Source organism: Capra hircus, chromosome 24, assembly GCF_001704415.2.
Source record: "Capra hircus breed San Clemente chromosome 24, ASM170441v1, whole genome shotgun sequence".
Classification (NCBI taxonomy): domain Eukaryota; kingdom Metazoa; phylum Chordata; class Mammalia; order Artiodactyla; family Bovidae; genus Capra; species Capra hircus.
In genome coordinates this window covers 61,440,598-61,457,669 of record NC_030831.1, presented here as the reverse complement: position 1 = coordinate 61,457,669, position 17,072 = coordinate 61,440,598, and the positions used below count along the sequence as shown (strand labels likewise).

At 52.3% G+C, this 17,072-nt stretch overlaps 1 protein-coding gene across 1 annotated transcript in view; it reads right to left on the bottom strand.

Moving 5' to 3' along the window:
* Positions 230 to 17,072, bottom strand: part of PHLPP1 (PH domain and leucine rich repeat protein phosphatase 1) — a 232,987-nt gene continuing 216,144 nt past the window's right edge. Inside the window, exons 14-17 of the mRNA XM_018039368.1 lie at positions 16,728 to 16,832; positions 7,809 to 8,003; positions 4,894 to 5,122; positions 230 to 2,220 (exon numbers count right to left, since the gene is read on the bottom strand). Of these exons, the coding sequence (XP_017894857.1) occupies positions 1,108 to 2,220; positions 4,894 to 5,122; positions 7,809 to 8,003; positions 16,728 to 16,832 (1,642 nt within the window). The 3' untranslated portion in view covers positions 230 to 1,107. The remainder of the gene's footprint in view (positions 2,221 to 4,893; positions 5,123 to 7,808; positions 8,004 to 16,727; positions 16,833 to 17,072) is intronic.

The following is a 17,072-nucleotide window of genomic DNA, read 5'->3' as shown; positions in this document are numbered from 1 at the left end:
ACAACCAGAAATAGAAACGCTGTACACCAGCTACACATACTGTTCACTATAGGGTGGATGTCACTGCCTTCATTCAAGGTGGTTTAACTTGTTTAGTTATTTTCTCTTCAAAAGAAAAAAATCAAAGACGGAAGCACCAGATAACCCCAAAGCTCATTCCAAACCCAAGCCGGGCGTGATCATCTGTTAGACACACCTGGCTTCCCGGACAAAAGCAGATGGGTCCAGGACTCGTAAATTCCGTATTTATTATACCAAAATTATGACATGTGCGCTTGTGCATTTTGCTTTAATATAACTCTCGGTATGTAAAGGATCTGACTATTACCCATGCATGCTGATGGTGGCAGCAGTAAGGAACACAGCTGAAAAGTGTCTGCAAAAGGGGCTGGGCGGGAACAGGAGAGGAGGAGGAGAGGGGCAGCGGCCCCTGGGGGGCAGGTCCCTTCCAGCGGCTCAGGGCCCCTCACCTGAAGGCAGTGCCCTCAGCAGGGCTCGGGCGCACCACGGGGGACCGTGTGGGTGTGGGGACGGAGGGGAGCCAGCCGTTCAGTCTGTGTCCCTCACACCAAAGCTACACCACTTCTGAAGCATCACTATACAACATGGAGCTATTTACAATAGAAATTTCTCAATCAACGGTTCTCTCAGAGAAAATTAGTGACTCCCAGTGACTTCAGTCACCCGGCAGAGTGAACAACTCCTAGGAGTTAGTCTCCATTCTCTACAGACGCCTATCGTCTTCAAGACAAAGCGAGGAACCCAGAACAGCAGAAAACAAGAAAACGCCTCCCCCAGACAGAAACACAGAATCACAATCTTACTAAGTCATTTAGCCCTGGCAACCTGCCTTGCCTTCCACACACAGAGAACAAAAAAGCCATTTAAAAAACATTACATTACCGCTAACGGTTTCTCTGTAATATATTAAACCTTTTGTTTTTCGTCTTTACACATCTGATACGTTAGGGGAAGAGGTTAACAAACTGAAATCATATGGGTAGAGCATCACTTGAAGAGAAGTGGTGATTATTATTATTTGTTTTAAACAGCCAACAGAAGGGGCGTCTGCGGCCGGCGGCAGCCGGGTCTGCGGGCCCCGGGCCGTCAGAGCGGCGTGTCGCAGCGGCAGTCCGCCGGCTCCGCGGGGCCCGGGCGCGGCGGCGCGGGCGGCCGCTGCCTCATCATTTCCTTCACCTCCTCTTCCAGCTCCGGGGGGATGATGAGCTGGTCGTCGGGGTCCGGCTGCGCCGGGGCCGCGAAGTACCCGCCCGGCCTGCGCAGCGGCGCGTCGGCGGCCACCTCAATCACATTGTGGCTGCGCTCCTGGGGGGCCACGGAGCCGTTTCCCCGCCGGCGCCCCATGGTCCCCGCGGCCCCGTCCGCGCGCCGCGCCGCACCCGGCTCGTCCTCTGCGGTGCCCGAGCCCTCGTCGGCGGCCTCGGGCGGCGGGCCGGGTGCGGGCGGCCGCCGGAGCTCCCCGTCCCTGGCGCGGCCACAGTGGATGTCCACCGCCACCTCCACGCGGCTGCCGTTGCTGAACACGCCCTCGATGGGCTCCTCATCGTCGCTGTCCAGCCCGTTGTCCGAGAAGGCGCTGGAGAAGGTGGCGCTGGACAGCTGCCGCTGGAAGGCGCCAGGCGCGCCCCCGGGGTGCAGCGCACAGCGGGGCTCGCCGGGGCCAGCGGGGCTGCCCTCGACCAGCACGCCCGGTGGCGGCGGCTCGTCCGAGGCCGTGGAGCCCACCTCGCTGCTCATCTCCGACGTGGACAGCTCACTGCTCATCTCAGAGGTCAGCCCGCTGCTGGAGGAGGGCGCGCCCAGCCCGTCGGCCGGCCGCTCCCGGACAGCCACGCTGGTGGCGGGAGCGAAGACGCTGGGGCTGGGCGGCGGCAAGGCAGCCAGCTCACAGCAGCAGAAGCTGTCCTCGGGAACGCTGAGCTGCACGACCACCGCACTCACGCTCTCGCGGCAGCCGTAGCTCTGCGCCAGGGTGCAGAGCTTCTTGGCGGCGGCCAGTGCGTCAGGCACGCTCCGCACGGCGCCCACGGCCTCCTCCACAGACAGGCTGTCCCACAGGCCCTTGCTGCCCAGGATGAGGAACTCGTCCTGCGGGCTCAAGGCCACGGACTGCACGTGCGGGCGGGGCACCACGCTGGGGTGCAGGAAGGTGTAGCCCAGGATACGCGTGGACTCAGTCACTCCGTTCACTTTGCCGTCCTGGAAAGAGAGGGGTTGCCAAGCAGACATTACCACCGAGAGTTGGGGGCGGGGCTCCTGCCTGGGGGAAGCTCCGGGGCCTGCCTGCCCTGCAGGCCCATCCGCCTCCTGTGAGGGGCTCCCGGCCACCTGTCATCAGAACCTGGGGCAGAAGCCTGGGGACGGCAGGGAGCAGGAGGGACACGTGGAAAGTGCTTCATGCCTTCCCTGTGCTGGAACCTGTCCGTTCCAAAGCACACCGTCATCTGGCTGAGTCAGCAACACGGGCTGATCAGCATCTCTGGGAACGCACAGGGGTCCGGGGGAAGGGCCTGCTGAGCCACCTCGGGGGGCGGCAGACCCTTCCAGGCAGGTGCCATTCAGAGTGATGGCCCTCATCTCAGGCCACTGCCCACAGCTCAGCAACCAGCAGGTGTGGGAAGGTCCAGAAGCGGGCAGAGTTTTGAACTGAAGGAGGCTGAAACAAATTGCTGGGGAGATCCCAGTAAGACTAGGTAGGGAGAAGTGGAGTGTTTGGAGAGGCAGACACTTATTCAAGGAGAAAGGCGGCTTCTGTAATTCCTGAGCTGACTTTCCTGGCAGCAAATGGAGACGGTGATGCCTCCCGCTTCAGTCCAGCTGGGTGCCCACCATCTGAACCATGAACCAAAGTTTCAGACCGTTTGCCAGTAAAAAGCTTTTACTCTGCGGCTGAAGCGAGGAGCCCTGGTGTAACTGCTTGGTTCTTGATTCTTCAAGTTCTTCTGCAGAAATGGTTAATCTCTGCACCATGTGCTGTTGAGCACGGGACTCAATACACAGTTAATAATTTAACTCAATCCCATCTGAGACTCTTCACTCCCTACATGGTGTCTAGTGTCCACTTCAGTCCTCTCTGCTCTTAGAACAGGAAGGGGACTGGAATCGAGAGGAAGACTCCTTTCCCAGACTCCCACGGTAGATCCTGAGTTGTCTTCCTCACGGCCCTGGGCAAGCCTTCCTGGAGTCAGTCTCTCTCTCTACTGACTGCACACCTCCACCACTGTCCACCTGGACGTCACACGGCTCCTCGGGCTTTACTGACAAGCGAGACTGGACACCTCCTGTGGGCAGACAAGGGAATCACGTCGACAGCACCTATCCGTTTCAGGCACACAGAGGTGACCCACACTGCAGGGTGAGCGTGTGAACAGAGTCCAGCTCTTCCAGCCCGTTCTGGAGGCTGTGCCGCAAGCAGCCTTCTGTGCCACAGCCCGACGGCCTTTCTCAGCAGCGGCACTTGGACCTTCCGGGCCAAAGACTGTGCTGTGGGGCCGCCCCGCACTGTGGAGGCTCAGAGGGGCCGCCCGGCACCGTGGGATGCTCAGCAGCGTCCCCGGCTTCTCCCTGGGCGTCCCTGGTGGCTCAGATGGTAAAGAATCTGCTGGCAATGAGGGAGGAGACCAGGGTTTGATCCCTGGGTCGGGAAGATCTACTGGAGAAGGAATTGGCAACCCACTCCTGGAGAATCCCAGAGACAGAGGAGCCTGGCGGGCTATAGTCTGTGGAGTCGCAAACAGTCAGACAAGACTGAGCGACTGACACACACGTGCACACACACTGGCTTCTACTGGCTACGTGCCAAAAGCACGCCCTCTCCACCCCAGCTGTGCCAACAAAAATGCCCTCAGACATCACCAAGTGCCGGTGGTGTTGATAGGGGAATGGCCCCTGGCTGAGAACCACTCCCCGCCTTATTTGCGTGCAGCAGGAGGCATGGACTGAAGTAGCAACTAGTTAATTTACACTGATATGTACACTGGCCTTGGGAGGCCAGACAGATGCCTCACCACGCCCACTTTACCCAGGAGGAAGCCGAGGCACCGAGGTTGAAAGGTGACAGCCTGCAGGGCCCAGAGCCAGGAGGAGAGGAGGGCAGGCAGTGTGACCTCTGCGGGCCTGAGCCCCCTGCGGGCGCCCTGAGGAAGGGACGGGGTGACCATCCGGCTCTGATGTGGAGAGGGCACCAGGCCTGAGCCCCCTGCGGGCGCCCTGAGGAAAGGACGGGGTGACCACCCGCCCTGACGCGGAGAGGCCACCGAACCTGAGCCCCACTGCGGGTGCCCTGAGACACAGCCAGAATGACCGCCTGGCCCGACGTGGAGAGGCCACCGGGCCTGAGTCCCCAGTGGGCGCCCTGAGAAGGGGATGGGGTGACCACCCAGCCTTACACGGAGAGGCTGCTGGGCCTGAGCCCCATGTGGGTGCCCCAAGGATAAGATGGGGTGACCACCCAGCCTGATGCAGAGAGGCCACCAGGCCTGAGCCCTCTGCTGGCGCCCCGAGGATGGGACAGGGTGACTGTCCGGCCCTACACAGGGCCTGAGCCCCACTGCGGGCGCCCTGAGGAACAGCCAGGATGACTGCCCGGCCCCGACGCGGAGAGGCTGCTGGGCCTGAGCCCCCTGCAGGCGCCCTGAGGATAAGACTGGGTGACTGCCCAGCCCCGATGCGGAGGGGCCCCTGGGCCCTGTTCTGTATTCTGCACGTACAATAACTCAGACACGTCACACGCAGTCTGCTCTGTGATGCTGTGGATTCGGACCTGTCATCTCGGATAAGCTTCGGCGTCTACAGGACGCCGAGGGAGATGCTCCCCGGCCGGTTCCGCAGCCCCCTCCCGGCCCCGCCCAACCTGAGGGAGACGGCCCTCACCTCAGTGATGATGGCCTTGTGCCGCTTGATTCTCTGCAGCTCCTCCTCGCAGCTCACGGCATACGACCTGGAGAGGGGCAGCGGCTCGCCGCTCCGGCACAGCACCGTCTGGCACTTGCCCACGTTGGCGGAGGTCAGGGTGAAGGGTCCTCCTGGGTCCACAGGGTCGTGCCTGATGTGACAAAGGACGGCAGCGCCTCCAAGCTTCTGCCCAGCCGTGCCCAGCTTCCTGGAGTGCAGAGACGGGGCTGAGAGACCACACCGCTGCCAGACGGCCGCACGGGACAGGGGAGCAGAGCTCGGGGCTCCACTCGGCGCCTTCACCAAAGCAGGGCCCGCGACACTGGGCGCACACACGGGCACACACGCAGGGCCTGCTCCCAGCTGCATGGGGCCGCTCCGCCACAGAAAGCCCGAGGAGCCGCTGAGGGACGAGGAGCCCTTACCCGGCTTGGTGTGGCCTGCGGCGCCCGTTTCAGTGCGGCCAAAGCCAGCGGGGGTGGCCGCGTCTCCCTCACCCTCTGCTCCCGAGAGGGCAGGGGGACCCAGCGCACAGGAGCAGGTGTGACCCCCCCCCCGACGCATCAGAGTGGCCGATCGCGCCCCTCACAGGCTGCTTGCGGGCAGGAGCCTTCACACACTGCGCCGTTCATGTTCTTGTCCTGCACACTACGACTCTCCGGACGAACGAGGTCCATCCTCCAATGTTTATAGGAAAGACCGTCTAAGCACGAGCTCCAAAGTGCTCCTGCTCACCATCAGTCCCTCATGCACTGAATACACAAGGCACCTGCAAGTGCTGGCAATCAAAAGGTGCTCAGACCTCCGGTGGCAAGGCCCGAGGCTGGCGGAGCCTCCAGACTGACCTGGGCACAAGAGGAGCAGGAAGGTCCAGACAGACAGACCCTGCTGTTCACAAGGGCAGACCCTGAAGGTCAGGCCAGGGGCACCACAGACGGGAGCAAGGGCGGCCAGATCGCGGCATCAGACGTTGGCAGAGAGGACACAGGTCTGTTGCAAGGACTGCGCGCATCGCACACGGCCCATACCCTGCTGACCCACAGGGAAAACGAGGCGGGAAGCGACGTGGCGGGGGTCTCTGGACCCCAGCTTGGGCACGTCCAGGCCATCGGCTCCAGGCTCCACCAGGGCAGCACGGCTTCCCTGGTGTCAGAGGCCGTGGCTCCTCCAGCCAAGCCAGACTTGGGCTGCATCTGGGAGAAGTGCAGCCAGTGACCAGGGTTTGAGAGTCTCAAGTTCTTAATGCTGACCCAGTGCTTGGGGTCTGTAAAAAGCAAGCCTGTTCAGGCTGTGTGAAGGGTGTGTGTGTGGTGTGTGTGTATAATATGTGTTTGCTTTTTTCTGAAATAAGATGGTGGTCAAAGCAGAAAAGGAGACAGATGTAGAGACAGACGTCCCTGTCTTCTGCCTCTCGGCATTAAGGCATTTAGAGTAATGACTGGTATGTATTAAGGGCTCAGTAAATATTAGCTGCTATCAGCATCGGTTATTAACTGCACACGCCCACCGAGGTGAGCTGCGGCGAAGAACCTCACTGGGCCGTGTCTACTGAGCTCTTGAGGAGTCCTTGTGCCTGGGGGAGCTGTCGAGGCTTCTCTGGGGCAGCGTTCCGCAGCGGACACTTTCGGTAGCCCTGCTGCAAAGATACTTCCCCTGACAGATTATCAAGGGGGAGAGAAAGAAGAGAAGCAGAAAAGATCGTCTCTGCTCCTGTGGCCTTGAAGCACTCTCTGCTTCCTGGTCCCACAGGGTCACGTGTCTGCAGTGCAACACCAACAGGCACGTCCTTCACAACCTACAAAGCCTTTAAAGTGACAAAGAGCAAGCAACGCTGTGAACGTGGGAATGCTTACGACATTCAGCCCTCAGAGTTAGAAACAACATACTACAACTTCCACGGCGACCAGAACCTCTAGGGAAAGGCCTATGATTCTTCTTGTAACAGTGTCTTGAACAGGGCTTCCCAGGTGGCTCAGTGGTAAAGAACCTGCCTGCCAGCACAGAAGATGCAAGAGATGTGGGTTTGATCCCTGGGTTGGGAACATCCCCTGGAGAAGGAAATGGTAACCCACTTCAGTCTTTTTGCTGGAACATCCTATGGACAGAGGAGCCTGGTGGGCTGTGCAGTCCATGGAGCTGCAGAGTTGGACACAACTGAGCAGATGCATGCACACAAACACACACACACATAGATATAGATACACACACATAGACACATACACAGAGACACACACAAACACACACAGACACACACAGACACACAGATATAGACACACACACACAAGCACACACACACACACACAGACACACAGAAACACACGCACACAGACACACACAAAGAAACAGACACACAGACACACACAGACACACACATATAGATACACACAGAGACACACAGAGACACACAGACACACACACAGACACACACACAGACACACACACAGACACACACAAAGAAACACAGACACACAGACACAGACACACACACACAAACACACACACACAAACACACACACACACACACAGACACACACATATATAGACACACACAGACACAGAAACACAGACACATACACACACAGAAACAGACACACACACACACAGACACACACACACAGACACACAAACACACAGACACACATAGACACACACAGACACAGACAGAAACACAGACACACACACAGACACACACACACACAGACACACACACAGACACACAGACACACACACACACAGACACACACAGACACACAGAAACAGATACACACACAAACACAGACAGAAACACAGACACACACACACACACACACCACGGGCAGAATGACCTCACTCCTGGCCTCTGCCAGCGCGATCGGGAGCAGGGATGAGGCCCGCCGCGGGGCCGGAGGCGCTACCTCTGCATGACGAGGAACGTGTTCACCATGCACTCCTCCCCGCTCCGCGACCTCTGCAGCTCCTCTGCCAGGATGTCGCTCATGGTGCACTGCAGCAGGTTGGGCACCTCCATGTTGCGGTCCCCGTCAAACACACCGTACAGGGCCTCCCGGTTGTCGCGGAAGTTATTCACCGACAGGGCTGCCACACACAACCTGCAAGGCAAAAGCGCTCTGTGCTGAGTCAGCTCATCTTTTCTTCTCCACGCCCAACCCAACTGTGGTTCTTCTCCCATTTGCTTAATCCAGTCTTGTCTCCTTCTTCGTGACTCTGAGCAGATTAAGAGCAGGTAATACTTTGGCTACTTGATATGAAGAGCCAACTGACTGGAAAAGACCCTGATGCTGGAAAGACTGAAGGCAGATGGAGAAGCAGGTGCCAGAGGATGAGATGGTTGGACAGCATCACCAACCCGATGGGCAGGAATCTGAGCAAACTCCGGGAAATGAAGAGGAGGAGCCTGGTGTGCTGCAGTCCACGATGCGGCAAAGAGCTGGGCCTGACTGGGTGACTGAACGACAAAGCAGAACTACCCCGGCTCATTTACACCAACTAACTTCTGTGAGTGAAGAAAAACGATGAGCACATATTACGCTCCATGGCTTTCCCCTACTCTCTCCTGAGGATTTCATTTTTAAATAGCACTGAAAGACTGTAAGAGGCACGGGGATTACACCAGATTATGAATGCGTATGTCCACATTCTTTCACAAAACATTCATTAAGGAAAACTTCCACAAGGAGCAAAAACGGAGTCACAACTGAAACACTGGGAAAGTAAAGGAAACGTGTACGCTGGCGGGAAACGAGCTACACAGGTGCTCCGGAGACCTGCAGTCTCTCCGCTCAGACTGCTTCCATGGAGGGCACCTGTGTCCCATACACTCTCTCAAACGGACGAACGCCTGGGGGAGAAACAAAAAGCCAGGCTATTAATAAGTGGGGAGATGACTTCAGGCAGCCTACCACACAGGGAACTGGAGTCTTCAGAAGAGAAGAGAAACAGGCAGAAAAATGTTTTGAAGAATTAATAAAGATATTTCAAATCTGATGAAAATGACAAACTTACAGGTACAAGAAGCTCAATAAACAGCAAGCAGAAGCAAGTAGAAAAAGCTTGACTGAGGCAAATCAAAATCAAATTGCTGAAAAGCAGGGACAAAGGCAGGGGTGGGGGAAGTCTAAGAGCCACTTCCTTAGTTCCCAGAGATCGCAGGGCCGTGAGGGGCGGCGGCCCAGAGGAGCAACCCCACGTCCAAGGAGTGATGGCTGTGCAGGTGCAGGAGGGCCGAGAGGAGCCACTCCACACTCAAGGTCAGGAAGGCGGCGGTGAGGAGACACCCCTCATCCAAGGTAAGGAGCAGCGGCTGCGCTTTGCTGGAGCAGCCGTGAAGAGATACCCCACGTCCAAGGTAAGAGAAACCCAAGTAAGATGGTAAGTGTTGCGAGAAGGCATCAGAGGGCAGACACACTGAAACCATACTCACAGAAATTTAGTCAATCTAATCACACGGAACACAGCCTTGTCTAACCCAATGAAACTAAGCCACGCCCTGTGGGGCCAGCCAAGATGGATGGGCATGGTGGAGAGGTCTGACACAAGGTGGTCCACTGGAGAAGGGAATGGCAAACCACTTCAGTATTCTTGCCTTGAGAACCCCATGAACAGTATGAAAAGGCAAAATGATAGGATACTGAAAGAGGAACTCCCCAGGTCGGTAGGTGCCCAATATGCTACTGGAGATCAGTGGAGAAATAATTCCAGGAGGAATGAAGGGATGGAGCCAAAGCAAAAACAAAACCCATTTGTGGATGTGACTGGTGATAGAAGCGAGATCCGATGCTGTAAAGAGCAATATTGCATAGGAACCTGGAATGTCAGGTCCATGAATCAAGGCAAACTGGAAGTGATCAAATAGGAGGTGGCAAGAGTGAACGTCGACATTCTAGGAATCAGTGAACTAAAATGGACTGGGATGGGGTGAATTTAACTCAGATGACCATTATATCTACTACTGAGGGCAGCAATCCCTCAGAAGAAATAGAGTAGCCATCATGGTCAACAAAAGAGTCCAAAATGCAGTACTTGGATGCAGTCTCAAAAATGACAGAATGATCTCTGTCCATCTCCAAGGCAAACCATTCAATATCACAGTTATCCAAGTCTATGCCCCAGCCAGTAACGCTGAAGAAGCTGAACGGTTGTATAAAGACCTACAAGACCTTTTAGAACTAACACCCACAAAAGATGTCCTTTTCATTATAGGGGACTGGAATGCAAAAGTAGGAAGTCAAGAAACACCTGGAGTAACAGGCAAATTTGGCCTTCGAATGCGGAATGAAGCAGGGCAAAGACTAATAGAGTTTTGCCAAGAGAACGCACTGGTCATAGCAAACACCCTCTTCCAACAACACAGGAGAAGACTCTATACATGGACATCACCAGGTGGTCAGCACTGAAATCAGATTGATTATATTCTTTGCAGCCAAAGATGGAGAAGCTCTATCCAGTCAGCAAAAACAAGACTAGGAGCTGACTGTGGCTCAGATCATGAACTCCTTATTACCAAATTCAGACTTAAATTGAAGAAAGTAGGGAAAACCACTAGACCATTCAGGTATGACCTCAATCAAATGCTTTATGATTATACAGTGGAAGTGAGAAATAGATTTAAGGGCCTAGATCTGATAGATAGAGTGCCTGATGAACTATGGAATGAGGTTCGTGACACTGTACAGGAGACAGGGATCAAGACCATCCCCATGAAAAGAAATGCAAAAAAGCAAAATGGCTGTCTGGGGAGGCCTTACAAATAGCTGTGAAAAGAAGAGAGGTGAAAAGCAAAAGAGAAAAGGAAGATATAAGCTTCGAATGCAGAGTTCCAAAGAATAGCAAGGAGAGATAAGAAAGCCTTCCTCAGTAATCAATGCAAAGAAATAGAGGAAAACAACAGAATGGGAAAGACTAGAGATCTCTTCAAGAAAATTAGAGATACCAAGGGAACATTTCATGCAAAGATGGGCTCAATAAAGGACAGAAATGGTATGGACCTAACAGAAGCAGAAGATATTAAGAAGAGGTGGCAAGAATACATGGAAGAACCGTACAAAAAAGATCTTCACGACCCAGATGGTCATGATGGTGTGATCACTCACCTAGAGCCAGACATCCTGGAATGTGAAGTCAAGTGGGCCTTAGAAAGCATCACTATGAACAAAGCTAGTAGAGATGATGGAATTCTAGTTGAGCTGTTTCAAATCCTGAAAGATGATGCTGTGAAAGTGCTGCACTCAATATGGCAGCAAATTTGGAAGACTCAGCAATGGCCACAGGACTGGAAAAGGTCAGTTTTCATTCCAATCCCAAAGAAAGGCAATGCCAAAGAATGCTCAAACTACCGCACAATTGCACTCATCTCACATGCTAGCAAAGTAATGCTCAAAATTCTCCAAGCCAGGCTTCAGTAATACGTGAACCGTGAACTCCCTGGTGTTCAAGCTGGTTTTAGAAAAGGCAGAGGAAGCAGAGATCAAATTGCCATAATCCCTGGATCATGGAAAAAGCAAGAGAGTTCCAGAAAAACATCTATTTCTGCTTTATTGACTATGCCAAAGCCTTTGACTGTGTGGATCACAATAAACTGTGGAAAATTCTGAAAGAGATGGGAATACCAGACCACCTGACCTGCCTCTTGAGAAATCTGTATGCAGGTCAGGAAGCAACAGTTAGAACTGGACATGGAACAACAGACTGGTTCCAAATAGGAAAAGGAGTACATCAAGGCTGTATAATGTCACCCTGCTTATTTAGCTTATATGTAGAGTACATCATGAGAAACGCTGGGCTGGAAGAAACACAAGCTGGAATCAAGATTGCCAGGAGAAATATCAGTAACCTCAGATATGCAGATGACACCACCCTTATGGCAGAAAGTGAAGAGGAGCTAAAAAGCCTCTTGATGAAAGTGAAAGAGGAGAGTGAAAAAGTTGGCTTAAAGCTCAACATTCAGAAAATGAAGATCAGGGCATCTGGTCCCATCACTTCGTGGGAAATAGATGGGGAAACAGTGGAAACAGTGGCTGACTTTATTTTTCTGGGCTCCAAAATCACTGCAGATGGTGATTGCAGCCATGAAATTAAAAGACGCTCACTCCTTGGAAGGAAAGTTATGACCAACCTAGACAGCATATTCAAAAGCAGAGACATTACTTTGCCAACAAAGGTCCATCTATCAAGGCTATCGTTTTTCCTGTGGTCATGTATGGATGTGAGAGTTGGACTGTGAAGAAAGCTGAGCGCCGAAGAATTGATGCTTTTGAGCTGTGGTGTTGGAGAAGACTCTTGAGAGTCCCTTGGGCTGCAAGGAGATCCAACCAGTCCATTCTGAAGGAGATCAACCCTGGGATTTCTTTGGAAGGAATGATGCTAAAGCTGAAGCTCTAGTACTTTGGCCACCTCATGTGAAGAGTTGACTCATTGGAAAAAGACTCTGATGCTGGGAGGGACTGGGGGCAGGAGAAGGGGATGACAGAGGATGAGATGGCTGGATGGCATCACGGACTCGATGGACGTGAGTCTGAGTGAACTCCGGGAGTTGGTGATGGACAGGGAGGCCTGGCGTGCTGCAACTGATAGGGTTGCAAAGAGTCGGACACGACTGAGCGACTGAACTGAACTGGGGGGCAGAGGGAAAGCGTATCCTGCATGGAACGAAGGAGCAGAGACAGCAGGGCTCTCGTCAGAAACAAGGCGGAAGACGGAGCAGCAGCGTCTTCAAGACTGACACGGAGATTGTCACCCTTGCTTCCTAAACCAGTGAGAACAGCTTCCGAAGGTGGAAGGTGCAAATGGACATTTTCAGACGCACATACAAAAGATGGCACTGCAAGAAATCGGAACTACGTGGAGCAGAGGAGAATGGCCCGCCTGATGGAGATCTGGTTCCACACAAACAAAGGAAGCGTATCGGAAATGACCCACAGGCGAGTACAGAGAAACGCTTCCTTTTAATTTTAAATATCACGTTAGGATGGTGCTTCTCGGGACTTCCCTGGCAGTCCATGGTTAAGACTTGACGCCTCCACTACAGGGGGCACAGGCTTGACCCCTCATGGGGGAAGCAGGATCCCACACACTGCACGGTGCAGCCGAAAAACAAAGGAGACAGTGGTTCAACAGGGGACCTTCTGCCCCCGGAGTCGTCTTTGCTGATGATGACTGGGATGGGGGTGATACTGGCATCCCAGGGGTAGTGGCTAAGGTGCTGCTAAATATCCTGCAATGCACAGGACACCCCATCCCTCCCCTGCTCTCCAACAACAATAATTATCTGGCTCAAAATGCCGACAATACTGAGGTGGAGAAATACTTTGGGAAATAATTGTTTCAAGTAACAACTATAATAGCGTGTCCTGGGGTTGGTAATGGAAGCAGAGGCAGAGCGTGACGGCGATGGCACAGAGGCGAGGAGGGGGAGCAAGCACACAGCGTAAGCCTCTCACCCCGCATGTGAGAGGGTGGACCGCAATGAACAAGGGCAAGGTTCACTGCAGACCCGAAGCAAGCCACACACACACAGAGTGGAACCAGTGAGCGCAAACCCGAGAGATAACAAGGAATAGGAAATGACCCAAAGGAAAGAAGGAAAGGAGAATCCAGAACAGATGAGGCGACAGAAGGCAGACGTTACTGAACTGGCAGGTGTCAACGTAAGCACATCAGCATTTCATTAAGTGTAAAAATGGCCTAGGCACTACCCAAAAAGATTCAGATTATATTAAAAAGCAAGACTTAACCATATGCTGCTAATAAGAATTATACTTTAAACATAAAGAGACAAATAGGTTAAAAGCAAAAAAGATTCGAAATGATACACAGTGGCCCCCTAAACAACACAGGTTTAAACTGCATGGGTCCACTTATATGTTGACTTTTTTCCCTCTAACACTGCTGTAGTCCTGTACACTCTCTGCAAATGTGGAACCTTGGATGGAAAGGGCTAAGTGTAAAGCGACACGTGGGTTTCTGATGGTTCGTTGGTGCCTCGTATTCCGATGCAGTTGAAGGGCCAACTATACTATGCTGCAGTGAACAAAAGGAAGCCAGAGCAGCTGCATTAATATCAGACCAAATACATTTCAGCATGAAGAATATTACAGAAATAGTTACTTTATAGTGATTAAAGAGTCAGTTCATCACAACACTAACATTCTAAATGTTTATGCACTTAATAACAGAGCTCTGAAGTACATGAAGCAAAAACGGAGAGAACCACATGGAGAAACAGACAAGCCGTAATGAACAAGGTCAACCTTGGCCTTGTAATCTTGACCTTGACCCAGATAATCACAGTCTCTCAGGCGCTGACAGAAAGGCAGACAGGAAATCAGTGAGCACAGTCAAGACTTGAAAAACATTTTCAACAAACCTGATCTAAATGACAGCCTACCCGATCTAAATGACAGCCTACCTGATTTTTTCCAAATGCACACAGAACGTATACCATAATAAACCACGTTTTGGGCCAGAAAATGCCTTAATAATTTTAAAAGATTCAAGTGATTCAAAGCATGTTCTCCAACCACACTGGGGAAATTGGTTAGGAGGAAGTTTATAGCTCTAAATGCTTAGACTATTAATACCCTAAGCTCAAATCAGTGACCCAAAATTATTCCTTAAGAAGCTAGAAATTTATAAGCACAATAAATCCAAACAAGCAGAAAATAATAAAACTAAGAGCGGAAGTCAATGAAATAGAAAACAGAAAGATAACAACAAAAAAATTCAATGAAACCAAAAGCTGGTTCTTTGAGACTATCGATAAAACTGAGAGACCTGAAGCCGATCTGATCAGGATAGAAAGAGAAACGGCAAATGAGACAGGAAGGAGAGGGGAGGCGTTACTACAGACCCTACAGAGAGGAAGGAGAGGGGAGGCGTAGGAGGCGTTATTACAGACCCTACAGAGAGGAGGGAGAGGGGAGGCGTTACTACACACCCTAGGACAATGGTACATTATGGCCAATAAATTTGAAAACTAGATGAAAATGGACAAATTCTTTGACAGACACAAATTACTAAAGTTCATTCAAGAAGAAAAAGATAATCCTATATTAAAGAAATCATACATTTAGTTATAAACCAAAGGAAACTTCAGGCCCAGGTGGAATTCATTGGCAAATACTAGCAAAAATTTAGGAAGAAATAATATCAAGGCTATAGAAACTCTTCCAGAAGACTGTGGAATCCTGAAGACAAAATACTCCTTTCAACTCAGTTTATGAGGTGAGGCCAGCATCACCCTGATATCAAAATCAGACACCACAAGAAAAAAATTACTGTGAATACAGACATAATCAACAAATTAGCAGAAGAGTGAGCCCAGCAGAATATAAAAAGGGTAATACATCACGGCCACACTGAAGCTCATCCTGAAAAGGCACCGCAGATTCAACATTCTAAAATCGATACAATTCATTATCTCAACAGACCAAGACAGGAAAAAATACGATCACCTCAACTGATGCAGAAAAAGCCTGTAACAGAAAATCTGATGCACGTTAGAAAAACTCTTAGCAAACTAGGCATAGAAGGGACTTTTCCTGACGTGGTAAAGGAAGCCTACATCTTCTCTAATATTCCATATCACACTCTCAGGGAAAGAGGAAAGGATTGCCGAGTCAGACTCAGCGTGAGTTCTGTTCTGCTTTCTGACCCACGGAAAAGCGGCCAGCGTGGCAGCCACAGTTCCACCTTTTCCTTCCCAGGAAGGAAAGTGCCCCAGTGGTGCTCAGCCCCGGAGGCCCCTTGGAGTCCCCTGGGGAGGCTCTAACGCACTCTGGTTTAATGGTCCTCGGTTGGAGAATGTTCTTCAGTGCTCCGCACCTGCCTGACTCCAATGAGCACCGAGGGCTGAAGGCCGCTAGCTCTCCTGAGGTCGTCCTGCACTTTCTGTCCCCCTCCGGCCTGCTCGCTCTGAATGCTGGGTGTTCCTGTGCCTTAGCTACCCAAATGACGACTATTCTAATTTACAGGCTCCTTGGCCTTTCTGCCACTGCTGAGCAGTCTCTCAGTCTCATCTGACTCTCTGCGACCCTTTGGACTGTAGCCCGCAAGGCTCCTCTGTCCATGGGATTCCCCAGGCAAGAATACTGGAGGGGGTTGCCATGCTCTCCTCCAGGGGATCTTCCCCACCCAGGGGCCAACCTACGTCTCCTGCATTGCAGGCGGATTCTTCACCTGCACTGATGATCAGCACCCCTTTATAAAAAGCAAGCCTGCAGAGCAGGATTACAATTCTCAAGAAACCAACATCTGCATGTGAGACAGGGAAGGTTGGTGAAAAGAGGGAAGAGAAAGGAACTTAGATGGACAGGACCTGGTGGCAAGACAAACAGCTGACATTATAGAGAGTGGACATTACACTCCTGACGAGCTGATTGAGACTATAAAAAACAGCTCCACAGAAATGCTGTCAGCACCTTTAGGGATCGTGAGTAAGGACAATCAAGGCTATTTCTGCTGCTTTAATACTGTCCCTGTTTTGCTTGATAAACAGGCTTCAGAGAAAGATAAAGGGGCTTTTCAAAAGAGTGGGGATGCGTTTCAATACTCAGGCATTCTCCAAACACAGGAGTCTACAGAGACATAATGTGTCAGTTACACCGTCTCCTAGCAACCTCTCTCACAAAGAGGGTGGTTGTGTGCCAAGCGGGGCTGAGCTAATGTTCCCGCCTAAGTCCCGTGGTGGCCTCCCTCTGGGGAAGCACGCCGGAATACAGGTGGCCTGGGGAAGCGTGTGCCAGCGACGGGCTTCTCTCTGCCCTGCTACAGTGGGGAGGCGGGCGGGCAGCAGTTCTCATTCCAAAGTTTCAACTTACTTGTTTTTCACCCCTGAAGCTTCGGTGTAGCCGTGGCTCCACACGGCTGGAGCTCCAGAAGCATCTCCTGCCGAAGGCTGATCAATCTTGAAACAGCGGATATTACTGATCAGAGAAACAGAGGGGCCAGGAATCATTAAAACAGAACAGGTGCTCATTGCTACCTTTACCTGAGAAACGAGACGCACCTAAGCACTCTGTACTTACCGTTTCTCACTGTGTTCGATGGGTTTGAAACGTTTATCAGCAGCAAGAACTAGCTACTCATCGCAATGAGACCCAAGGGACACACACGGAGCACGGAGACCAGTTTCTCGGCGTCCGTGGCGGGCACTGAGGCTCCAC